Source organism: Pelophylax lessonae (genome assembly GCF_965119305.1).
Source record: "Pelophylax lessonae genome assembly, chromosome: 4".
In the NCBI taxonomy this organism is placed as follows: domain Eukaryota; kingdom Metazoa; phylum Chordata; class Amphibia; order Anura; family Ranidae; genus Pelophylax; species Pelophylax lessonae.
Genome location: NC_138771.1, coordinates 275,414,357 through 275,441,573, shown reverse-complemented (window position 1 = coordinate 275,441,573; position 27,217 = coordinate 275,414,357). Strand labels below are relative to the sequence as shown.

Below are 27,217 nucleotides of genomic sequence, written 5' to 3'. Positions count from 1 at the left end.
GTTTTTTACTAATTTTACTGTTACTTCTAGTAAAATACTAGTGTTGTTGTCTGTCTCTGCTATGCTGTTTGCATTTTCAGACCTTCCTATATGTTTGCAGTGCAAGTGCACTAAAGTATGCAGGGCTTGCAGGCCATGACAGTGTCCAGGAAAGTGTCCTTTGAAGCAAATGAAAATAAAAAGGATTCTTTTATTTGTGACTGCTTGATTGTTTGTTTTTTTTTTATAAAGTTTTGAAAACCATTGTGCAGTGGGCTGGGCATGGGCATTGGGCAGTAATCGTGATGCATCGTGGAATCGAATCGTATCAAATCGCGACCCTAATAATCGTAATCGCATCGAATCGTGAGGTAAGTGAAGATGCACAGCCCTAATTTGCAGTCACCACAAAGTGTCTGTACTGCAGCACAATTGTTACCTTAAAAACATCTTAGATCAAATCTGCTTCAAGTTAAAACAAATACAAACAGCATACAAGTCTTGGAGAGAGAAAGAATATGGTAAGGGGTTTAGGGCAATTGTAAACAGGATATCAATTTAAAGCCAATGTGCAGTGTGTGAAGAATGTACCACTGCCTAATGTTTCCAAATGCCAATAAAGCTAGACCTGCTCTGCAGCAGTGTATCATTGTAGCACTGGGTTATTGGACTAATTAAAACCCAGACGGTCATATTGATCAAGATTCTTCTGGGTGCTCCCATTTCTTTCCATGACGGTTTACACCCGTACAACTATGGTACCACTACCAACGCTGGATTGTAAACTAGGAAAGCATTGTAAAACATAGCTGCTACAAGCTATTTTTTGTATTGAATGGACCTTGCCTCCCCAGCCTCAGCTTAAAAAAAAAAAAAAAATGAAGTTGGACTTATCTGTAAATGACATATCCTGGAGTACAGTAGGGAACACAAACTTGGTATTCATAGACCCCGGTTAAAGGTTACGGCCAGTGGATGGAAACTGGCAAATCATTTGAAGACCTGCAATTCAGAGAGTAACACAGAAACAGAGGGAAGGGTATCCTGTGTACTGTACCCCAATATATGGAATTAAAGCAGTATTAAATCCAAAAGCAAACATTACATTGCAGCCTACCAATTTTCAGATGTGATGACTGCATTTGTTATTGGTTTTAGCCCCGGTTCACACTTATGCGATGCGGGAAGGCTGAGAATCCGCAGCCTGTTCCCGCATCGCAAATGCACCCCCAGCAGTTCACACTGCCATATGCGATACGCTGGGGGTGTCAATGTAATCTTAACGACACCCCAAGTTTGATCGCATATCGCAGTGCGATCTTGCAGTTCGCACAGGATCGGATCGCACAAGTGTGAACCGCTGTGCGATCCGATCCTGATGCGGCTGCAAAAAAGGGTCCTGTGCGTGTTTGCTGTGGGTGCGGTGCGAATTTAGCCATACAAAGTGTATGGCTAAACTCGCACCGCACAGCCGATCGCATGTAATGAAGGAGCAGTGCGCTCCGACATTACATGCGAACGCCGCAACCGCATCAGTGTGGACCGGCTCTTAGACTTTATTTCTTCTCTTTTTATCTGGTGATCTAGTCAGCAAGTCTTCTTTTCAGCAGAAAAGTTCTCTTGCAGTTACAGTGTGAGACTGACCATTTAATACGGATAGGGATGCTTAAAATGATCAGCTTTTATATGAAAAACCTTTATCTCAAAAGAAGAAGAAAAAAAAAAAAAACTGTATGCAGTAACTTTAAAAATATTAGCTGGAGTTAAGCCTGACAAAGTTACTGTTCAATGGTGCGCCCTGTGCACCTTCATCCAGAGTGGGAACACTAATACAGTGTTCCTGGCCAGGTGAAAAAGAGGGAAAAAGCCTTAAAAACAAAATGCAGCTACCGCATCAAATGATTGGTAAGCTGCAAAATATTAGATTTTTGGTTTAATACCTCTTTAAAGGCAAGTCAAAATTCCTTGTATCCCAATTGAACAGTATAGGACACAGGCTTTAGGGGGTGGAACAGACAAGGCCGAAATGACGGTGGTAGAGGATCCTTGGTCCAACCACAAACAGGGGTGACTTGTTGGTGAACCTAGAGGCCAAGATATCCAAACTCAAGAGTCCCCCATCTCGGACATATCTTGCTGAAGGTTTTGAGGTGAAGGGTCAATTCCCCTTGGTCCATGCTGTGACAATTTAGGTAATCTGCTGTCTAATTGTCCTCTCCTGAGATGCGGACAGCAGAGGACGCTGGACAGGGGTTTTTCAACCATGCGATGAACAGATTTCTCTCCTTCAAGGCTGAATGACTCCTGGTGCCTGCTTGGTGACTGACGTATCGGGAATCCATGAAGGAAGAAGGGGATTCCAGTGGTGCACAGGCATTTTGATCGCTCTGACCTCCAAGATAATAAAGCTTGACTTCCTCTGGTGACCAGGTTCTCTGAACTGTGAGAGTTCGATCCTCCCCAGCCTGAAAAACTTGCATCTGTGATCACGATCCTCTGGTTTGGTAGAAATGATTTCCAAAACAAGCAACTGGAGTTCGAAATAGAGGCATAGACAGGTCAAGAGAAGCGAGCATAGTCCTTCCATGCCATCAAGTTGTTGTGTAAGAGGGGCCGTGAATGGAAATGGGCAAATGGAACAGTCTCAAAGAGACCATCACAAGGCTCAGAACTCTCAATGAATGTCAAAACGGGATGCTTCTTTGATCAAGGCCTAAGCGCAAGATCAGAGTGAGACCAGCTTTATTATCTGGAATAAAGACTTTTGCTTGGGGTGTTTCTAGAATGAGACCCAAGTACTTAAGGAGAAAGGAAGGGTGGATATCTGGAAGTTGATTACTCAACCGAAAGCTTGAGTATTTGAATAGTCCTTTGGATGTTTGTAGAGCTGGAAGGGAGGAGTCCATCAGAAGGTCATCTAGATACCCTGAGACCTGAGTACCCTGAGACCTGAGTGCCCCGATTTCTTAAGTAGGCAAAAAAGGTTGCGAGTACCTTTGTGAATGCCCTGAAAGCAGAGGATAGGCCAAATGGCAATTTGGCAAACTGGAAAAGCATTTGTGATGCACACAGAGAAATGGCAAGGAATGCCTGTGACCCAAAAGAATTGCTTCTCCCTCTGATGAATAGGAACAAGGTAGGTCGATGCATGGGTGGACATAGGGGATCAATCAGTCATGACATTAAAAACTGAAAGGTATACAAGCCAAGCACATCAGTCTGATGAAAGCCCTCACACATGGACATAATAAAATCCCTTATGCAAATTCTAATCTTGTTCCAAGCATGATACATTTCTCATACAAAGCTGAGAGGTGCACATGCAGTGCACAAGACGTGTCATCATCTGGTGCTGGAGCAGATTCAGTGCCATCTTTGTCCTCCTTGACCTGCTATGAGGTGCTACGCTGCCAGGAAAATGTAAGAACCCCCACCACCAGAAAAAACAGGCCAAAAAAAAAAAAAAGCATCTGGCTGCTGGAGTTTACTGCATCAGACAAGAGGCAAGGTCCTCTTTTTTTCTTGAGGAAAAAAAAAAAAAAAAATCTTGAATTAGCAACTTGACCAAGAACACAGGCATACAAAACCTAGGCACCTGAGGGAAGCCCGACAACCTCAACCATCAGAGCCAGAGGAAACAAGCATGACAAAGTGTACTCCTGAATGATTGGAAACACAAAACTACTGAGGATGAGGGGGAGCAAGGAGCTGCGTTACTTTCCTGTTGAAATCAGAGCCAACCATTTCTCAAGTAGATGTTCTGGAAGAGGACTTGGGAAATTCTGTTTCATACTTGCTGTGAGACTACAGTAAAGGATCAGAGATACAGGGTGACCCAGTCTTACCCGTCCATGTCACTGATCCCTATACAGTAGTGATGGCAAACCTCGGCACCCCAGATGTTTTGGAACTACATTTCCCATGATGCTCATGCACACTGTGGTGTAGCTGCGCATCATGGGAAATGTAGTTCCAAAACATCTGGGGTGCCAAGATCCGCCATCACTGCTATATAGGGTCCTGGCTTCAGTCCTTAGTGTGGGCATACCCCCTGAAGGGGGTCTTCAGGGTCTTACACACTTCAGGGAAGCGGGCTCGCTCACGCTGTAATTGTGCACAGCAGGAGCCAATCAGCGGTATCGCATACTCAATGTTCACCGGCATCGTTCGGTACACAGGCAGAATGGCAGTCTGCCTATGTAAAGAAGGCAGGTTGCTGTTCTGTCAGTAGGGAAGGCATTGATCCAGTGTTCCTGCAAAGCAGGAGCATGGATCAATGCCTTCCCCTAGAAAAAGCATTTTTGTTGGGGATATTTGGGCAGGAATGGACGTTCCATTTTTATCCATGGTCCTATATTTATTGGTTCCAAAGGCCCACATAACAGAGAACAATGGTTTTATGATATTCTTTAGTACCAAAAGTTTTAACTTTTGCTTACTGATCAACTGTACTAGCCAATCTAGATAAAGCAGATTACTGTTGGCCCACTGCTCCAAGCTCAAAGCTCTTGGGCCTATTCTTTTGAGTCAATCCTGTCTGCCTAATTTACTTGTACAAGCTGATTAGGCTGACTGGCAACAAAATTATATACCTGCACTTTTCAACCCAACGTAACTGAATGATTCTGTGTTAGAATGCGAAAACAGGGCATGCTCTGAAAAATTAAATGAGGACAATGTTTAGACATGCTTCCATTTAATTTTTCAAAATAGCCAGCACAGCTACATAATGATGCATTGCAAAGGTCCCCAACCCCCTTGTGATAGACCGATACTGGTCGATGGCCTTTTAGTAAGCAGGCCCTTTAGCAGGAGGCGGAAACCCGCGACTGCGTTCTGTGTGCTCTAACGAGTTTCCCACCTCGCTGCCGATCTGGACAGATCGGTAGTCTTTTTATCAGGTAATCACCCTCCCCCTAACATAAGTTGGGCAGCTCTCGCACTCCATCCAAATCTGCAGCTGCAGGACACAGACTGAAATGCCTCTGCGCTGCTGAAGGTAGCACTGTGCAGGGGAGGGAGAAACTGCAAGGGGAAAAGGGGGGGAGCCATGACTGCAAGGGTTACGGTGATGGGGTGATTGGGGGGGGGGGCAGCTGTGATTACTAGGGGCACTGATATAATAGGGGACTGCACTGTAATTATTACAGTGCCCCTTATACAGTGCAACCCCTTGGCCATGTTCCCTAGTGCCAAAAAGGTTGGGGACCGCTGATGTATTGGATGAGCATGTGGTGTACAAACCCTTTTATTTACAAATCAATTGTGACTACTGATATTGTTAAAGGATGTTCAGAACACTTCTCATTGCAGAGATAGACAAATATTTATTGGTGCCTACATGTCTATGTAAGCAGTTGCAGTGCAGTGTAGTAACAAGTCCCTATAATATATTCAAAGTTAAAAGGGAGTACAAAGAATGGATGGAAAAACAGAGCTTGACAAAATTTGCTTTGAATCTTGGAGCCAGCTTTTTTAACTCCGCTGCCTGGCGCCTAGAACTGCATGTCCTGGGCATCAGGAAATAGGTACTGCTCACGGCTGGTGCCAATCAAAAAAAGACAGAACATAAATATATATAATATATATATATATATATATATATATATATATATATATATATATATATATATATATATATATATATATATATATATACACACACACACACATATACATACATATATACACACACACACACACACTTTTTACTTTGTTATATAATTAAAATTTTTCCTCCTTCACTGATTTGCACTGATGAGGCTGCACTGAGGGGGGGGGTGGCACTCCTCGTCGGTAAGGAAAGGGCGACAGATCAAGACCGCAAACCCCAGCTGTGAAACAGGGAAGGAGGATGTTGTAGGTGGGCAGGCACACGTTATAAATAAGCAGTACTGCTTCCACATACTTTTGAAGCAGAACAAAGATATATGTCCCGATTAACTGCTTGCTGGCCGTATACTGTATATATTAGGGGTGCACCGATCCGACTTTTCTTGTCCCGACACGGATATCTGGCATAGTGTTATCTGCCGATAACGATCCGGAACTACACACATACACAAATATGCATGCGGCTGCAGTACAGAGCAAAGCCGCTGCTTCATGGGTATGGCTCCTTCATTCACAGGCGGAGTGCATTTGATATCACTCCGCCTGTGAGCCGAACCTATACAGTAGCGGCTCCCATCCCATACTACACCAAGTAAGGGACGGCTGAGCTGGGACTCAGCAAAACTGGATCGGCGGCTCCGTGCAAGTAAGGGACGGCTGAGCCGGGACTAAGCAAAACCGGATCGGCCCAAGGATCGGTTAATTTTATCGATCCCCCGATCCCAATATCGGATCAGTGCATCCCTAATATATTATATATATATATATATATATATATATATATATATATATATATATATATATATATATATATATATATATACACACACACATACACACACACAGTGGGTACGGAAAGTATTCAGACCCCCTTAAATTTTTCACTCTTTGTTATATTGCAGCCATTTGCTAAAATCATTTAGGTTCATTCTTCTTCCTCATGAATGTACACATAGCACCCCATACTGACAGAAAAACACAGAATTGTTGACATTGTTGCAGATTTATTAAAAAATAAAAAACTGAAATATCACATGGTCCTAAGTATTCAGACCCTTTGCTCAGTATTTAGTAGAAGCCCCCTTTTGATCTAATACAGCCAGGAGTCTTTTTGGGAAAGATGCAACAAGTCTTTCACCCCTGGATTTGGGGATCCTCTGCCATTCCTCCTTGCAGATCCTCTCCAGTTCTGTCAGGTTGGATGGTAAACGTTGGTGGACAGCCATTTTTAGGTCTCTCCAGAGATGCTCAATTGGGTTTATGTCAGGGCTCTGGCTGGGCCATTCAAGAACAGTCACGGAGTTGTTGTGAAGCCAAGAGGCCTAATATATATACTGTGCCATGCCCGCAGCACTGCATGAGGAAATGCAGGGGCTGCGGTGGAGTCTCCCTTACCTTTCGGTGAGGCGCCTTGGATTTAAAAATCGCGCCGCCCGGCACGTCACCGCAAATGGGCCGCCGATGCTCGGGAATACCCGAACACAATCGGCTATTCCCGGGCATGCGGCACATGTGCGGTGACACGTCGGCGCCATTTTAAAAAAGACAGTGACTCGAGTATAAGCGGAGGGGGGCATTTTCAGCATGAAAAAACATGCTGAAAATCTCGGCTTATACGGTAATCCCCTTTCTGAAAATGTGGATGAGGACAACTTTTTTTTTTTTTTTTTTTTTATAGGGGGGGGGGGGGGCAATATGCTCTTGATAAAATTTTCACCTGTGATCCTTGTATTAGGGGGAAACACACTGCTTATGAGGCTGTAAACACCATCCTTGCTTTCTTTTTGCCGCATGCGCAGTTTGGTCCATATCACATAAAAACCAGGCACCTTGAAGGCAAAGGTGCAGCGTACAGCCCAATCCCAATAGCCTATCAAAAATCAACGACCAGCTGAAATATGTGGCAGCTGTACAGTGTCCCAAACAGTAATTGTGTACAGAGACATTTGCCCCAAACACAGTCTATGTTCAGGCAACACGTCCCTGCAAGCAAACAGAAATGCATGATGTAAAGATATGACTGTACTAAGATCTGTCTCATTCACCTGCCTTAGAAGTTCAAATGTAACTGGTTATGCAGGAAGCAGAAGCAAAAAATGAGTGAGCACAGATTTCAGAAAGTACACAACTACTGTCTTACTGAACTTGGAGATGGTCTGTGTTGTAGACACAATGGATTTTGGAAACCTCAATTTATAGTAAACCTCCGCTTTTCCCATGGGAAGCAGAGTAATGGGCCATACACACTAAGATTTTCTGAAGACTTTTAGACTTACCAAAACCATATAATATGGAGGTCAAACCTAAACACTTTCAATTTGTATGCAATCTGGCAGGCCCTTGCACTACATAGAAAAAGGTAAATCTGAATGAAATCCAACCACAAAAGTTGGATAGTGTGTATCCAGCTTAAGGGCTCTTTCACACGGGCGTTCCGGCCCCATTCAGCCCTATGGAGCAGCGGATGTCAGCGGTGACATGTCCGCTGACACCCGCTGCCATCCACATCCGATCCGGTCCGTGAAATCCGGACGGATGGAAACCCTATTTTCCATCTGTCCTGGGGATCGGATGAGAGCAGCGGGGCTCTGACACCTCCTGAGCTGTCATCTGCTGGCTCAGCGGGGATCGGCGGACCGACCCCCGCTGTACAGAGCACGGTCCGCAACGGAATGCGTGTGAAAGAGGCCTAACAGGTTCCACCCCTTTTCTGCAGCACACACACATCTTTCCACGGATTCTCTGCCACTTTAGGCCACATTCACACCTGAGCGTTATGTAGCATGAAGCTTCAAAATGTTTAGGGAGAAAAAAAAAAAAACAACAATGCATCTCTATGGTGTTGGTTCACATCACCACTTCAAAACACTGAAGCCAAACACCTGAAGCTCAAAAGATTTTGAAACAACTTTTGTGGCTCGATTCGGGCAGATTGGTGCATTTTGGGGTGTTTTGACTCCCACGGAAATGCATTGGTGCGCGCAAAAACAAGTAATAGAATTGTTTATGCGAGGCTTTAGGCTTATATGTCCACAAAGCAACTAGATGTCACAAAATTATACTGTTCTCTATAGGCTTATATACAAAGATGCCTGAAGCTTAAAACGCTGTAACAAAACGAGTGAAAAGACATGATGCTCAGGTGTGAATGCAGCCTTATTCCACCACCAGGAGCAAGGAAAGAATGCCCTGGAGGAGTATCTAAGCACAAGTGCTCGGTCACAGGAGAAGATGAGTGAGCTACATGCCAAGTGCCTGGCTCATGATCTCAAAGGAGTTAAAATGACGCTGGGCTTGAATTTTAGGCAAGCATAATTAAAGTGGTTCTAAAGGCTGAAGGTTTTTTACCTTAATGCATTCTCTGCATTAAGTGGTTGTAAACCTCAGACATGAAAAATGAATGAAGCACATCCATTTATAGTGTGTATGTGTGTTAATTCAGAGCACTAAGTTTCATTTCTGTCTGCTGCCCTGTTCCTCTGCTATCTGCAGAAGTCACTTCTGACAAGTTTTCCTGACACCATGACAAAAAAAATGGTAAATGGTGACGGGGAGGGAGCTCCAGCACGCAACCTGTGAGTGACAGCCTCAGCTCTGTTCCTGTGTGAAGGGGGTGTGTGTCCATTCTCTCCAATCAGCTCTCAGGGCTCTCCTCACTGAGCTCTGAACTCTGAAGTGTATCATTTCAGCTTTCTGTCCTGTTTTCTGACAGTTCAGACAAGCTTTATAAATCCTGGACTTTACATATAAACAGGTACAGAATGTAGGAGAATTTGTTTCATCTCCATTTATCACCGGAGGCTAATCACTTCACTGGGTACATGTTAAGTGTTTAAAACCACTTTAAGGTAAAAGAAAAAAAGTGCAGCTCTCTCTCCCCCAGCCCCTCCCTTATACTTACCTGAGCCCGATTCTCGAGCCAGAAATGTGCATGAGAGCAGCTCCCGATGTGTCAGTTCATTCATGCACAGATCGTAGTAGTAGTGACATCACCGGGAGGCGGGCCGAGGTGGGGGGGAGGGGGGCGTTAGGCAGCTTACCAATGGTATTTGTATTATGCAGCATGAGGGGGTTAATGTATTGCCACTGCTGGTCACTGATGCATTAGTGACCGACAAGTGGCAGTTAATTAACCCCTTTGTGCTGCATTAGTGCAACCAGTATCAGTGCAACCAGTGTTAATTAACACTGATACTGGTTGCACTAATGCAGCGCAAAGGGGTTAATTAACTGCCACTGGTCGGTCACTAATAGATGAGTGACCAGCAGTGGCAATACATTAACCCCCTCATGCTGCATAATACAAATACCATTGGTAATTAAATTAACGTCTTGCCAACCCATCGCAATACAAATACTGTGACAGGGTGGCAGCTACAGGTGTACGTCGCTACCTGTTTTTGGTGTATGCCCCTCTTCTATTTTAAAAAATTTGGGGGGGAAAAGTCATTTTCGGTTTTCGGCCAAGGGCATCCTGCATTTTTGGTTTCGGCCCAGAATTTTAATTTCGGTGCATCCCTACTTGGATGTTTTTCTTCCTAAGAAAAGGCGTCCATCTTGTCATTCTACCCCATAGCCCAGACATATGAACAATACGGGAGATTGTTGTCACATGTACCACACAGCCAGTACTTGCAAGATATTCCTGCAGCTCCTTTAATGTTGCTGTAGGCCTCTTGGAAGCCTCATTGGCCAGTTTTTCTTTTCATTAGGTGGCCGCTTGCCCGTCCTCCCGCCCGGTGTCAGGTCAGTTCATTCATACACACAGTCCCGCTGACAGGGAAGTAAAGGCTTGCATAGTTACAGCTATTAGCGGCCGCTCGCCTGCCCTCCCGCCCGGGATGTCACTTCATTCATACACAGATCGTAGTAGTAGGGACATCATTGAGAGGCGGGCGGCCGGCCAGAGGCGGGACTTTTCAAACCTGTGCTGCGCCCTCCTCCTTCCTCACGGCGGCCATTAATTTCGGCATTTTTAACCCATTATCGGCCGAAATGGGATAGGCTCATTTTCGGCCGATAATTTCGGTGCATCCCTACATCCAAGCCTGGCTAAATTTTTCAAAAACACATCTGAAGTCTCCCAAACGCATGTGGGAAACATGTTATGGCCTGATGAAACCACAGTTGAACTTTTTGGCAAGAATTCCAAGAGATATGTTGTGCAAATACATAGTTACATAGTTTGTGAGGTTGAAAAAAGACATCAGTCCATCCAGTTCAACCTATGATGTGTGTGTGTGTTTGCTGTTAACCGTACATTGTATACCCCTGTATGTTGTGGTCTTTAAGGTGTCCATCTAATAGTTTTTTGAAGCTATCGATGCTCCCTGTTGATACTACTGCTTGTGGAAGAGAATTCCACATCCTTACTGCTCTGACAGTAAAGAACCCCTTACGTATTTTTAGGTTAAACCGTTTTTCCTCTAGTTTTAGTGAGTGGCCCGTGTCTTATTGTATTCCCTTTCTCTGAAAAGTTTGATCCTTATGCTAGGGTCCTCCCCAGTACAGTATTTGTACATTGATATATCCCCCCTCAAGCGTCTCTTATCCAGAGAGAATAAGCCCAGTGCCCGGAGTCTTTCCTCATGGCTGATGTCCTCCATTCCCCTAATTATTGTTGTTGCCCTTCTCTGGACTTTCTCAGTTCCAGCACATCCTTTGAGGACCGGTGCCCAGAACTGGACGGCATACTCCAGATGTTGCTGGACCAGGGTCTTGTAAAGTGGGAGAGTAATCTCCATTTCTGGAGTGAACCCCCGTTTTTTATACATGCCAGTTTTTTGTTGGCTTTGCTTGCAGCGGCTTGTCATTGCATGCCACTGCCAAGCCGGTCGTCTACCAGGACCCCCACGTCCTTTTCTATCTTAGATTCACCCAGAGGTCCCCCCCCCCCCCCTAGCGAGTAGCTTGCTTTCGTGTTTCTGATGCCCAAGTGCAACACTGCACATCACCAAAAGAACACCATACCCGTAGTGAAGCATGGTGGTGGCAGCATCATGCTTTCGGGCTGTTTTTCTTCAGCTGGAACAGGGGCCTTAGTCAAAGTAGAGGGAATTATGAACAGTTCCAAATACCAGTCAATATTGGCACAAAACCTTCAGGCTTCTGCTAGAAAGCTGGAAATCTTTCATCATGACAACAACCCAAAGCATACATCCAAATCAACAAAGGGATGGCTTCACCAGAAGAAGATTAAAGTTTTGGAATGGCCCAGCCAGAGCCCAGACCTGAATCCGATTGATAACCTGTGGAGTGATCTGAAGAGGGCTGTGCACAGGTGATGACCTCGCAATATGACAGATTAGGAATGTTTTTACAAAGTCAAGATGTGCCATGCTGATAGACTTATACCCAAAAAGACAGAGTGCTGTAAAATCAAAAGATGCTTCAACAAAGTATTAGTTTAAGGGTGTGCACACTTATGAAACCATATAATTTTCGTTTTTTATTTTTACTTCCCTCCACCTAAAAGATTTCAGTTTGTTGTTCAACTGAGATGTACAGGTTATAGGTTACATTAAAAGGTGGAAAAAAGTTCTGAAATGATTTATCTTGGTCTCTTTTTTACAATACAGGAACCTGACATTTTAACAGGGGTGTGTAGACTTTTTATATCCACTGTAAACTAAGCATATGCAGGGGTATCCTAAAAAGAAATCCACAAAAAACAGTAGATCATAGATACAAGCAGCTAAATTGTATGCAAATCTTGATTTTTTTTTTCAGTCAGAAAGGAAAGAAAAAAATGGGCCAATTTGCATTCACATTGTGAATTAGGCTGAACGTGCACTAGCCTAGACAGTCCCTAAACTTGAGTTTAGGAGCTTTTGTCTTTTTTTTCTTTTTGCCAAAAGCTCCTAAACTCAACTCCATAAAAGCCTATGTGTCCATGTACACCTAGTCTTTTAGCAAAGTTTAGGGGAGCTTCAACCTCCCCCTCCTGAATGCAGAAGAATTAAGTTGTGCATTTTCCAGCAGCCAATGTAGGCCAGTGCACATGGAGCCTTAGATCAGGGCTTGACAAATTTGCTTAGAATCTAGTGGAATAGAGGGGACACTAGTTCTGGTGACCTGAGGGTCCCCCCAAGGAATTCCCCTAATTTGCAGGGATTTCCTCTTACTTCCTGTTTGGCTATGGGACAGGAAGTCAAGGGAAATCTCTGCAATGGGACACAGATGGTGAAAACAAAATCTGAGAGGCGTTATAAACCTTCGCTTACTCAAAAAAAAAGTTTTGCCTATAGTTCTACTTTACACTGAGGATGAAGCATATCCCAGGGCAAAATAAAATATATGCTGAACATCTCTGCAATACATTCACATTTCTTCATGAGTTATTCTTCTAAAGATGCTGCAAGTACAGAAAAAGAGCTCTTAAACACGGCCGTACAGAGTAAAATACGCTTCTTGTTGTGGCACCCGGAAGCCACAGCGCATTTTTTGTCCACTGACATATCACAGGAAATGCCGTCTGCAGCTATGCATGTATAAGTGCCAGCACAGGTTTACGTGTACAGTACACACATTTTTAAATGTTACATTTTACGGCATGCAAGTGCCGACATTTATAATTCTTTATGTGTGCACCATGTTTTTTTGTAACGTATATCTAAGGACACAAATACACAGCTCAAAAAAATTAAAGGAACACTTTGAAAACACATCAGATCTCAATGGGGGAAAAAACATCATGCTGTATATCTATACTGATATGGATTGGGTAATGTGTTAGGAAGGAAAGAATGCTACATTATTAAATGGAAATGAAAATAATCAACATACAGAGGGCTGAATTCAAAGACACCCTGAAAATCAAAGTGAATAAATGATGCAGCAGGCTAGTCCATTTTGCAAACATTTTGATGCAGCAACTCAAAATGGTACTCAGTAGTTTGTATGGTCCCCACATGCTTGTATGCATGCCTGACTATGTCAGAGCATGCTCCTAATGAGACGATGGATGGGGTCCTGGGGTATTTCCTCCCAGATCTAGACCAGGGCATCACTGAGCTGTGACCTGGCGGCGTCAGATGAAACATAATGTCCCAGAGGTGTTCTATTGGATTAAGGTCAGGAGAGCATGGAAGCCATTCAAAGGTATCAATTCCTTCATCCTCCAGGAACTGGCTGCATAACCCCCCACATGAGGCCTCCCCAGACCATCACCGACCCACCACCAAACTGGTCATGCTGAACGATGTTACAAGTAGCATAACATTCTCCACACCGTCTCCAGACCCGTTCACGTCTGTCACATGTTCTCAGGGTGAACCTGCTCTCATCTGTGAAAAGCACAGGGCGCCAGTGGCAGACCTGCCAACTCTGGTGTTCAATGGCAAATGCCAAATCGTGCTCCACGGTGCCAGGTACCGAGCACAGGACGTTGGATCCTCAGGCCACCCTCATGAAGTCGGTTTCTGATTGTTTGGTCAGTCTTTCACACCAGTGTCCTGCTGGAGGTCATTTTGAAGGGCTCTGGCAGTGCTCATTCTGCTCCTCCGTGCACAAAGGAACAGATACTGGTCCTCCTGATGGGTTAAGGACCTTCTGTCCAGCTCTCCTAGAGTAACTGCCTGTCTCCTGGAATCTCCTCCATGCTCTTGAGACTGTGCTGGGAAACACAGCAAACCTTCTGGAAATGGGACGTATTAATGTGCCATCCTGGAGAAGTTGGACTGCCTGTGCAACCTCTATAGGGTTCAGGTATCGCCTCATGCTATCAGTAGTGACGTGGACCTAAGCCAAATGAAAGCTAGTGAAAAACAGTCAGAAAAGATGAGTAGCGAAAAAAAAACGTCAGTGACCTCCATCTGTAAAACCATTCCTGTTTTGGGGGTTGTCTCATTGTGCCCATCTAGTGCACATGTTAATTTCATTAACACCAAAGCAGCTGGGGGGAGGGGGGGGGGGGGGGGGGGGTTGTTGGAGCTTCCTCCTGCAAGGCAATTTTATAATGTGCTATTATGCATCGCATACTAGCACATTATGTAAAACTTACCTTAAAACAAAGCCCTCCAGCAGCAGGCGGTCACCGCTGACAGGGCTTCCATCTTCACGCAGGCTTCCAGCAGCAGGCGGTCACCGCTGACAGGGCTTCCATCTTCACGCAGGCTTCAGTCCTTTGAATGGATGAGCCACAGGACCCCACCCACTTGGGTCGCCACGCTTCATCAGGTGACGACACAAGGTGGCGGGGTCTCCGAGTGACGTCACCTGATGGCCACACCCCACGGCTATATAAAGAAGCCACGGAGCCGGCATAATCACAGGAGACATCGTCGGTAGAGGACCGGGTCGGCAGCGAAGACACACAGAAGATTTTTAATAAAGGACTTCTCAAAACCATCATTAGTTACACTGCCCTGTCTTTTTTGGGGTGAATGGGTAGGGGTACAATGTACCCCATACCCATTACCATACCATAGCCCAGACCCCCCACAACCACCGCCCAGGGTTGTTGGGAGGAGACCCTTGTCCCCATCAACATGGGGACAAGGTGCTCAAAGCACCGACCTCCTCTTGTTGAGGGCGTGTGGCCTGGTATGGTTCAGGAGGTTGGTGGGGCCGCTCGCTCGTACCCTCCTCTCTCCTGACCTGCCAGCTGCATGCTCGGATAAGGGTCTAGCATGTATTTTGGTGGGGTGGGGGGGGGGGGGGGGTACACTCACACAATACACAGTTTCTTTTGTGTGGGGGTTCCCCTCAAAATCCATACCAGACCAAAAAGGCCTGGTATGGAACCTGGGGAGGACCCCAACGTCATTTTTTTCTATTTTGGCATGGAGTTCCCCCTCAAGATCCTCAGAGCGCAAGTCACTCCACAAGTCAGATCATCATGATCCAACTTGGATGCAACTTCCATTCAAATCAATGGGCTCCCATAGGGAACCATTGATTTTAACATAGAAAAAAAAAAAAAAAAAAAAAGACGCTGATTAACTCTGTGTAAGCAACATTAAGCAGCCTTTAGTAGCGTCAGACATTTTTAAAGCTGTAACCCCGGTTCTCAGAACTAACTAGTCCTAGGTTTATGTTTGCAGCTTGAAAACGCCTATGCCACTTACAGCTTCAAAATGTCTGTGTGCATGAGGTCATAATACAACATGGAAGGGCGTTTTTAAGCTGCAAAAAAATAAAAAAAACCTGACGCTCCTAAAAGCAGCTGTAAAAAAGCCCTGTGTGCATGAGGCCTAAATGTAAACATCTCCTAAATGGTGCACAGTTAGATACTTACAGTACCTACAGGTAAGCCTCATTATAGACGTACCTGTAGGTAAAAGATAAAAGCATTTACTACCAATTTAAACCTTGGTGTGAGTGTGTATATACATACACGGCCAAAAATATTGGCACCCCTGCATTTCTGTCAGATAATGCACCACTTCTAGGGATGCACCGAAATGAAATTCTTGGCCGAAGCCGAATAATAATAAAATGTTTGGCCGAAGGCCGAATACCGAACGCGGTGTTTTGCATTTTTTCCATTTATTTTGCCAATTTTTTGTCCTCTCTCTTGTCCTCTCGTGTGTCTCTCTCTCTCTCTCTTGTCCTCTCACTCTCTCTCTCTCTCTCGTCCTCTCTCTCTCTCTCTCTCGTCCTCTCTCTCTCTCTCTCCCTAAATGTTACTGTAGGGAATGGGATTCAGTGCACACTGCAGCCTTGTACCATAGGGTTAATGTTAGTGACACTGTAGGGATTGGGAAGGATGCTGGGAATGGAAATCAGTAAGCATGCAGGCAGCCTTGTAAATTTTAATTGCAGATACAGGGCAGGTCAGGGTTAATGTGGTAACATCAATTACTCAGTGACAGTCAGTCAGTGTTAGTGTGGACTCGATCAGATTATACAGTGACAGACAGTCTCTCATAGTGGTGGTAGTAGTAGCCTGGAAAGGAGCACAGCCGCATACATACATTACTCACTCGTGCACTGCAGCCCGCCCCACACATTCAGTGAGTCTTACTCTCCTCCCTAGTTTTTTCAATGGCACATTCAGGAAGCCAATCACGCCGTGAGTAGCGGCACAGCGGAACCAATCAGGTGTGCAGGCACGCGTGATTGGTTCGCTGTGCAGCTAATCACGGCGTGATTGGCTTCCTGAATGTGCCATTGAAAAAACTAGGGAGGAGAGTAAGACTCACTGAATGTGTGGGGCGGGCTGCAGTGCACGAGTGAGTAATGTATGTATGCTCACCGCTGAAGTGTCCCGGCTTCCCCTGCCTAACACGGAAGTCTGTGAGTCCTCCTGTCCTCCTCCGAGTCCCTTCCCCCTGTAAATATCGTGACCTCGGCGATATGAATATTGCCTACGGCCACAGAACGATAGTCAATATCATATCGACTATCGTTCAGCCCTATTATTCGGCACAAAATTATTCGGCCTTTTGACTTATTCGGCCGTACACCGAAAGTGCTATTTTTTCTATTTTCGGCCGAATAATGTTCGGCCGCCGATTATTCGGTGCATCCCTAACCACTTCGCCCAGAATATTGTTGCAATTACAAATGTTTAGGCCTTCACATGTTTATTTCTTTTCTTTGCATTGGTATAACACAGAAAAAAAAAAAAAAGGAAGAAGGAGAACCAAAAAGCCAAATCCGACACATTCCATGCAAAACTCCAAAAATGAACTGGATAAAATTATTGGCATCTTCCTAAAATTTTAGGAAATAATTGCATTCAAGTTTGTGATGCTCTTGTAATTTGTAATTAAATTCACCTGTATCAATTAACAGGTGCTGACAAAATAGAAATCACACAGGCAATTGGTTAAAATGGTGAAAAATGTACTCAACCTTTCTGTTGTCTGTGTGAAAAAGAGCAGCAAAGAATTGTCTGAGGATTTGAGAACAGAAACTGTGGAAAAGCATGGACAATCTCAAGGTTACAAGTCCATCTCCACGATCTTAATGTTCCCGTGTCCACCGTGTGCAACATTGTCAAGAAGTTTACAGCCCATGGCACTGTAGCTGAACTACCTGGACATGGATAATGAAAAATTGATCAACTTCCAAACAAATTCAAGCTGACCTTCAGGCACAGGGTACAACTGTGACCGCTTCCACAATACTCCACCATCTGAAAAGGGATGCTATGGTAGGACACTGAGAAGTATGCCACTGCTGACACATACATAAAAAGCCAGATTGTAGTTTGCCAAAATTTACCCGGAGGAAGCCAAAATCCTTTTGGGGGAATGTGCTGTGGACAGACTAAACAAAACTACAGCTTTTGGTAAAGCCCATCATTCTACTGTATTCAGAAAAAGAAATGAGGCCTTTAAAGAAAAGAATACAGGTCCTACATTGAAACATGATGGAGGTTCACTGACCCTTCAGGCACTGGATGTCTTGTGCACATGGCTTTACGAAATCTGAAAACTACCAAAGAATTCTGGGGTGCAATGTAGGGCCCGGTGTCAGAAAGTTGGGTCTCTGTCAGAGGTTATGGGTCTTACAGCAGGACAATGACACAAAACGTGTGTCAAAAAGCACCTAGAAATGGTTTAAGAGAAAGTGCTGGAAAGTACTGAACTAGCCAGCAAGGAGTCCAAATCTAAATCCCATAGAGCAGTGGTCCTCAACTCCGGTCATCAGGGCCCACTAATAGGCCAGATTTTAAGTATTACCTTGGGGAGATGCAGACTAGAGTACTGCAATCACTGAGCAGCAAATGATATCACCTGGGATGCATTTCCGTTATCTTGCAAATCTGGCCTGTTAGTGGGCCCTGAGGACCAGGGTTGAGGACCACTGCCATAGAGCACCTGTGGAGAGATCTGAAAACAGCAATTGGGAAAAAAGGAACCCTTGCAATCTGAGAGACCAGGAGCAGTTGGCGAAAGAAGGGTGGTAGAAAATTCAATTAGAGTGGTGTAAGAAATTCACTGATTGTTACAGGAAGCGATTGATTTCAGTTATTTTTTCCAAGGGTGGGTGCTACCAAATATTAAATTGAGGGGGGCCAAAAATTTTGTCTAGTCCATTTTTGGAGCTTTGCGTGGAATGTATCACATTTGGATGTTTATCCACTTTTTTCTGTCATACCAATACAAACAAAAGAAATAAACATGAGAATGCCTAAACATTTGTAACTGCAACAATTTTCTGGGCTAAGTAGTGCTTATCTGACAGAAATGCAGGGGTGCCAATATTTTTGGCAATGGCTGTATGTGTATGCATATATCAGTATACCTTGTGTACTTTTATTGTTGCTTTTCCATTTGTGTTTACAGTAGAGTGCATGCAGTTGTTATTAGGCTTTCCTTGCAGCAGAATTTATGCCATTGTTATTTTTACCTATAAAGGTGCCTATGCTGCCATGCAGGGTCTCCATGGAGCCCGAGGGTAGCCACACAGGCAAGTATGTATAATGTGGAGTGCAAGGAATTATTAGACATTAGTCCTGACATAGGTAGCCACCTAAAGTTTTGTAAAAAATGGTATAGAAGCTAATCGGTCTCTTGGGGTGCTGTCCTAGTGCTTATAGGATCAGCTTGTTGGGGTATATACACCTGACCCGCTGTGTTAACACAGTGGAACTAAAAGGCAGCTGATAAATCAAATGCATGAGGGATGGAGTAACAAAGGTGCCCAGAGGCTCTCACCATTCCATAGCACTGAACAGTATAAACCTCCTTCTACTCCCCAGGACTGCATGAATCATGCAGGTATAGTTGGCGCGCCGTCAAAAAGTTTTCACTTGTCGGACGTTGCTTGTTTTGGGCACTGAGCTGTAGTAGCGCGTTCTCACTTTCCATTACTCCGCTAGTGCGCAATCCACGTGGGTAGCGGAACTGGCATCATGCAGCTGGTGAAGCGCATGTTAAACCACAGGGCCCTCTTTGCGGCTTATCAAATATTTCCACAGTTACATTGTGGGTTAAGGGCACAGGGTTTTTATTTTATTTTCAGGTCTGGGTATCAATAGAAACCCACAGTCCCATAGCTTAGGATGGAAAAGCTCCTCTTCTCCAGACTAACAGACTGGCTGGATACTGCACTGTCCACAAATACCTCTTTCCTGTGAAGACTGAATTTCAGGAAAACAATACAGAGAGGGCAGCAACCAGCAGCATTAAGGTTCCATTCACACTTGTGTGATATGTCATGCGACTTTGGACAGCAAAGTTGCATGACAAGTTGCACCCCATTCTTTGGCACCCATTTAAATTGGTTAAGTGTTACTAAGCCCACAACAGTGAAATCAGTCTATATATGCAATAAAGCATGCTTGTTATACTCGCTGTGGAACCTAAGAGGTACTCCTCTGCATTATGTAAAACGTCTTCTCTGATCTCCCCCTTCTTCCACAGTCCCTAATCCATCTACTCATAGAAACAGAGCCTTGGGGGCACTCTGTACATCAGGGGTCAGGAACCTTTTTGGCTGAGAGAGCCACAAACACCACATATTTTAAAATGTAATTCTGTGAAAGCCATACACTATATTTCAGGGGTCGGGAACCTTTATTTAAGTAACGCAGTGATGAATTGCACAAAATGTCCTGGTCATTAAGGGGGTAAAACCTTCCAGGGCTGAAGTGGTTAAAGGAGCTGAAATATTAAAATTGACTTCCCCTGTTCACACTAGTGCGATTTGCAGGGCATGACAATAGAAAGGAGGAATAACCTTAGCACAAACAGAAAGTGGATGTGTAGCCCATATGTGCCAAAATGTCAATGTCTGGGGAAATGTTATTAAAAAATTCTACTGTATATACGGCTGCAGGCCTGCAGCATTTCTTCAGTGAGGGTATTGGGAACCTCTGTAAACTGTGAATAAAAATATAAAAAAAAAAGAAGAAGGTGCAGGCTTGCCTATCATTTTTTGCTTTCTGCGCTTCCCTGTCTCAACTTAGTAAATGCAAATACTCTTTCTGAAAGAGAATTTGCAATTACTTGAGACAGAGGAAGCACAGAATGCAAAATATTTACACTGACGGGTCTGACTGACTGACCTGTCGCTTCAGGACTTCCCTTTAGCTCTACGCTGAACCTGCGCTGCGGCCTGGAGAAGAGGGAGGTGGCCGGTGGTGGGTGGAGTAAATTTAGGAGCGGAGGAGGAATTTGACCATTGCCCTCACTCTCCCGCTGTCACGTGACACTGACATCACTGGTTGCTAGACGCCAAGCGGCATACTAGTAACCAGTGTGGCCGCAGCGCGCAGGCATGGACTCGACTCTGGGCTTATAATGATATACTCCTAGCAGGAGACCCTATTTGTCTGCGAGCCAGATGCAGCCATCAAAAGAGCCACGTCTGGCTCGTCAGCCATAGGTTGCCAACCCCTGCTGTACATGCTCAGTTTAGTGTGTATTGCTAGAAATGTTTTTATTTTTTTTTTGGGAGGGTGTGTGTGATCGGCACAGGGCCAATTAGCACTGTCCATACGGGGTCAGGGGTCATGCGGCCTCATAGGACAGTCAGAGGAGAATGAAAACTATTACCTTCTACAAGCTTTAACCAGTGCTCAGCTGCACACCGATAGAAGTCACAAGACTGCTATATACTAACAAGAAAATAAACATTCCCCAATAAATAATACATTTGTTAAAATTCTTTCCCCAGCACTTGCAGTGTACACCTTTCAGGATCCAGTTACTTTAGCGCATTGCCAAAGTCGCATGATTTCCAGTGTGACTTTGCAGCGATTTTGATCCGACTTCACATTCTATGGGGCAGTTGCACCAAAGTAGTGCAGGAACCTTTTCAAAGAAGCTGTGACTTTAAAGTGTTACTAAACCCAGCGCCCTGCATTCACTATTTTCGGTCTCCCACAGAACATGGAAATGCAGTTATTTTAGTAAATATAAGCTGCTAAATACCTAAAAATTATTAAAATACCTAAAAATAATTTTTGTGTGCAGTCTGTGTTTGATGACACGTATATGTAACAGCATACCTTGTGTACTTTTGTTGCTATTCCCTTTGTCTTTACAGCACAATGTATGCCACTGTTACTTACACCTATAGGGTGGATACGCTGCCATGCCCTGATCTTGTTCTATCAAGACAGGTATACAAATTATGGGCTGAGTGCAAGGAATCATGGGACATGTAACTAACGCAGGAGGCCACCCGATTACGGAACCAAACTTTGTGTTCCCCTAAACTGGCTGCTCCTTCCCTTCAGCAAATTGCACACCGAAAAAAAAAATGTAGCCAGTGCTGCAACCTTTCTTTCCTAGGCCAGAATGATGTCCTCCCTCAGCTGAAGCCTTCTGGGATACCCACATCCTGGATTCCAAGAGGTCGTGGGGCTATGTATAATCCCAGAGCACAAGCGCAATGCAGGACCATCAGGAAGGCGGCTGCTAGGACAAACAACCCCCTGATGACATCACAAACAAGACGACAGTGCATGATCTGGCCAATTTTGACAGGGAACAGTGCTGGATGGGCAGGCGAGTATGTTATTTTACCTCACCTGCAGTAGATCAGAAAAAGGGGGTTACCATTAACCACTTTACCGCTAAGTACTGTAATAGTACTGCGGCAAAGTGGCTCGTTCCCGTCTGACGACGTAGACCTACGTCGTCAGACTCCTCCCCTGTAGACGGCGCGCTCCCGCTGTTTTCATTCACAGCGGGAGTCGGGCCAGGGGAGGAGCAGCGGCGATCGCCACTGCTCTGCCCCGATCGTCGGGGATCTAGTGTGGAGATCCGCCCGCCTGTGTAAACACAAGCGGGCGGATCTCCTCAGTGACAGATCGGACTGTTCAGCATAGCTGGACATCCGATCTGTCCCTGTCTCACAAAGTCACCTCCCCCCCCCCCCACACGTCAGTAAGCACCAGGCATACATTAACCCCTCCCTCTCCAATAAAGTTAACCCCTTCCCTGCCAGTGTCATTTTTACAGTAACAGTGCATATGTATAGCACTGATTACTGCAATAATGTCACTGGTACCCCCAAAAGTGTCAAAAATGTCAGTCAAGGGTCCGATCTGTCCGCCGCAATGTCGCAGTCCCGCAAAAAAAAAAAAAAAAAAAATCGCAGATCGCCGCCATTATGCGTTAAAAAAAAAAAACACCAAAAATGACAAAAATCTTTCCCTTAGTTAGTAAACGCAATAACTTTTGCGCAAACCAATCAAAATACGCTTATTGCGATTTTTTTTACCAAACATAGGTAGCAGAAAACAAATTGGCCAAAAATTTAAAAAAAAATTGGTTTTTACATCTTTTTTGGGGGGAATTTCATATAAAAAAAATGTGAAAAATATTGTTATTTTCTCAAAATAAACGCTCTTTTTTTGTTTATAGCGCAAAAAGTAAAAATCGCACAGGTAATCAAATACCACCAAAAGAAAGCTCTGTTTGTGGGGAAAAAAAGGATGTAAATTTCGTTTGGATACGGCGTCGCACGACCGCGCAATTGTCAGTTAAAGTCGCACAGCGCCGAATCGCAAAAAGTGGCCCAGACGTAAGACAGCAAAATGCTCTAGTGGTAAAGTGGTTAAAGTCAAGTTCCTGTTTAACCACTTAACCCTAGGTGGACATCATATGAGGCCCTGGGCTTTAAGTGGTTAACCACCTCCTTGCCGAGCCTGTTCTGACACTTCGCTACTACATGTAAAAATTTACTTTTTTTGCTAGAAAATTACTTTGAACCCCCAAACATTATATATATATATATATATATATATATATATATATATATATATATATATATATATATATTTTTAGCAGAGACCCTATAGAATAAAATGCTGTGTGTTGCAATTTTTTTTATGTCACACACAATTTGTTTGGGAAAAAAAACAGTACTTAGCCAAATTTTTTTTTTTATAATGTGAAAGATTTTACGCCAAGTAAATAGATACCCAATAGGTCGCGCTTTAGAATAGCATCTGCCCCTGGAATGGCGGCAAACAAAGTGCTTAAAATTCTCTATAGGCGACGCTTTAAATGCCTTGACAGGTTACCAGTTTAGAGTTGCACAGGAGGTCTAGAATTATTGCTCTCACTGACGTTCGTGACAATACCTCCCATGTGTGGTGTAATTACCGTTTACATGTGTGTGCAGGAGTAACGTATGCATTCGCATTTGCGCGTAAGCATGTTTTTTTTTAACACACTTTCTTTTGTACTAATTTTATTGCTATCACAAGGGATGACAGCATGGGCCATGACAGGTCATCTTTTGGAGAGATTTGGGGCCTATTAGACCCCAAATCTTTCCTCTGACCCCCATGCAGCCGAACAGACCGAGATCGGTTAGATCGGCTGTTTCTCTGGCCGCTGATGGCCAGGTAAACATAGGGGCAGAACCGGAAGTGACAAATTACTCAGTTCCCCTCTCTGTATAGGGCAGCCATTGCCGCCGGCCGCAACACTTCAGGCCTCCGGGAAAGGAGGCGGTGGCAGGGGGTGAGACCCCCTTCTGCCACTCACAGAAGTGATCTGAATGGCTAATTACTTCTGCCTTGTACAGAATAGCCGGCTGCAAAGAATGATTCCGGGATGATACAACTACTATCCCTGTATAACCACTGAAACCCAAGGACATACAGGTACGTTCATTTGGGGGAAGTGGTTAAATCTGAATACCTGCAGGCATCATTCAGATATTGTTTTTTCTACCGGCGATTGCCTGCAATGTAAAAACAATCATAGCGGCAGTTTAGCCGCTTGATTGTTTTTACAGCCAGCGGGAGGGGACAGTTTCTCCCCCCTGTCCCCTCTGGTGCTTCTCTCGGGTTTGCATGTGTGATTGGGGAGCTGGAGAATGAATCGGCCGGTGGCAGTTCACCATAGAGCTGACCGAGAACCAGATGGTCCTCGGCCATCTCTTTTACCTTCAGAGGGCAGGAGCGACATCATGACGTCACTTCCGGTGCTGGCAGATGTAAACACTGTCGTTTTGTTTTAGCTGGAAAGCCTGAGATCCAGCCTAAAGGAGAGATGTGGGAACTTATTGACCCCAGATCTCTCATTCCCTATTCCTATTACAAGGGATGTTTACATTTCTTGTAATAGGAATAAAAGTGAGAAAAAAAAATGTAAAAGGGAAAGTGTAAAAATAAACATTATTATTTTAAAGGGCCCCTGTCCCTGAATGCAGAAGCGAACACATATGTAGGTCACGCCCGCATACGTAAATGGCGTTTAAACCACACATGTGAGGTATCGCCACAAACTATAGAGCAATAATTTTAGCGCAAGACTGTTCGCTCCTCTAACTCTAAACTGGTAACCTATAAAATTATTTAAAGCAGTAGCCTATGGAGATTTTAAAGTCTTGTTTTTTTTTGTTTTGTTTTAATTAACATGTTATACTTACCTGTCCTGTGCAGTTGGTTTAGCACAGAGCAGCCCAGATCCTCCTCTTCTGAGGTTTCTCTTTGCTGCTCTTGGCCCCTCCCTCCTCTCAAGTGCCTCCACAGCAAGCAGATTGCTATGGGGGCACCCGAGCCGAGCTGCAGCTCCATGCAGACACGGAACTGACGTTCGGCCTCAGCCTCACCCCCTCTCTCTCTCCTGATTGGCTAACTGACTGACAGCAGCGGGAGCTGCTGCTGTGTCTCAGCCAATCAGGAGTGAGAGTTCCATGGACATCGCTGGACAGTGGGGGCTCAGGTAAGTATAAGGGGGTGCTGGGGTGGCTGCTACACACAGAAGGCTAATCTTAATTCATGGAATGCATTAAGATAAAAAAAAAAAAAAAAAAAACTTCCTTCTTTACAACTCCTTTAAGTACCGAATTTGGCACCATTGCACAATTATGCACAATTTTAAAAAATAATATGCATTTATTTACTCGGTGTAACATCATCTTTCACATTATACAAAAAAGTTGGGCTAACTTTAGCGTTTTGTTTTGCGTTTGAAAAAATTGCTGCGCAAATACTTTCGACATAAAAAAAAATTGCAACGACTGCCATTTTATTCCCTAGGGTCTCTGCTAAAAAATAAACATTTATAATGTTTGAAGGTTCTGAGTAGTTTTCCAACAAAAAAAAATACTTCATTGAACATGTAGGAGAGGAATGCCAGAATTGGCTTGGGCTGGAGGTGGTTAAAGAGGAGTTCCAGCCATCTGTCAAAAAAAATACAAGTCACCAGCTACTGACTCAACTGTAGCTGGTGACTTTCAAAAGAAAATAACAGCCTGTCCTGCACTCAGCTCAGCCATCTTCACCCTCCCTTGGCGGAGCCGGCATCTTTACATTGGGCACCCGGCTGTGACAGCTTGCGGCTTCACAGCCGGGCGCCCACTGCGCATGTTGCGCTGCACATTATCAATGGTGGATGCAATCCTCTGGGACCCGTCAGCGTCCCAGAAAACTGAAGGGGGATGGAGGAAGAACTTTTGTTGCCGAGTGGAAGTGTGAAGCGAGTACCTGCTCCTCAAAAGTGCCAATAGTGAACTCCCTTTGGGTGGCGTTCCGCATTAAGTTCCATATACAGTATACAAGAGATTGGGGTAGCACATGAATGGTATACACACTGGTAGCAGACAGAAGGAATTGGGGAGAATATTGCTGTATAAGTGGAAATGATAAAGGGGTGAAGGAGAACAATGGGTTAATAGTGATGTGAAGCCCTCTATAGGAATCAGTGTGGTGTACATTGATATCATTGGAGGTCCTGGTCATAGAGGAGATGACAGAGGGTGGGAGATGCGGCACTGGCTAGGCTCCTGGGTGCTGTATGGAGGGCGGGATGTCTGTGGCGGGGGGTGGGTGTGGCCCCCCACACACATTCAATGACTAGATGGCCCTTGCATGGCGCTGCTCTGTCCGGCCTCGTGGTCACCACAGTACGGGGAGCGCCCACTCTCCTCACACTGCAGTCCGAACTTCCTCCTCACAATCCAGTCACAGCAGCGGCGAGCAGGCCGCCAAGCCACCCGGCGGCTGCCATATTGGAGGGAAACGCTGGCCGGGACGGTCCCGCCATGGCGCTTGCGACACCCAGTACGGGGAGACTAGCGCTCGGCTCACTTCCCCCTCCTCATTCACACTTTTACCTTAACGATCCTGCGAGGAAGCCCGGCCATCTTATCTTATAGCGAATGCAGCCTCGACTCTCTCTGCGTGCCGCCGGATCCTCCTGTCACGCACAAGTGAGAGACCGACGTCCGCTTCCGAAGACGTCATGACGGCGGCCCTGGAGGATGCTGGGAAAAGTAGTTTTGGGCGCCAGCTGCTGCCGCAGAGCGTGCTGATGATGATGTAACCAGGCCCCGAAAGTGCAGGCTCATTCTTATTACAAAGAGCCGGGGAGAACCAGCATATTTCACCCCCTTCCTGTCCAGACTAGTTTATATCTTACAGCCTTGTGATAGTTTGACCGACAAGGACTTCTATCCAAACATAGTTGCCAACATTTAAAAAAAAAAAATTCCAGGGACACTTTGCAGCACAGCTATCTATTACCACACCCACTTCCCTGAAGCCCCTCCCACTCTGCAGAATTAATCTCACCTATTTATCAGATTATAGAGTCTACTCAATATAGAGAGAATTACAGGAAATTAAAAAGGGAATTTCAAACTTAAGGCCACAGTAGCAGAGTTGGAATAAGTCTCCCATTCAGCTGCACTACTTCTGCGTAACATTTATGGGGAGTCTGATTAACAGGCGCTTCAAGGGACAATATAAATTACCTGGGAC

At 44.8% G+C, this 27,217-nt stretch overlaps 1 protein-coding gene across 1 annotated transcript in view; it reads right to left on the bottom strand.

Annotated features, from left to right (window-relative positions):
* UBE2N (ubiquitin conjugating enzyme E2 N) overlaps positions 1-26,616 on the bottom strand; it is a 56,231-nt gene extending 29,615 nt beyond the window's left edge. Inside the window, exon 1 of the mRNA XM_082253364.1 lies at positions 26,572-26,616. Within this exon, the coding sequence (XP_082109490.1) occupies positions 26,572-26,601 (30 nt within the window). The 5' untranslated portion in view covers positions 26,602-26,616. The remainder of the gene's footprint in view (positions 1-26,571) is intronic.
* Between the last annotated feature and the right edge of the window lie 601 nt (positions 26,617-27,217).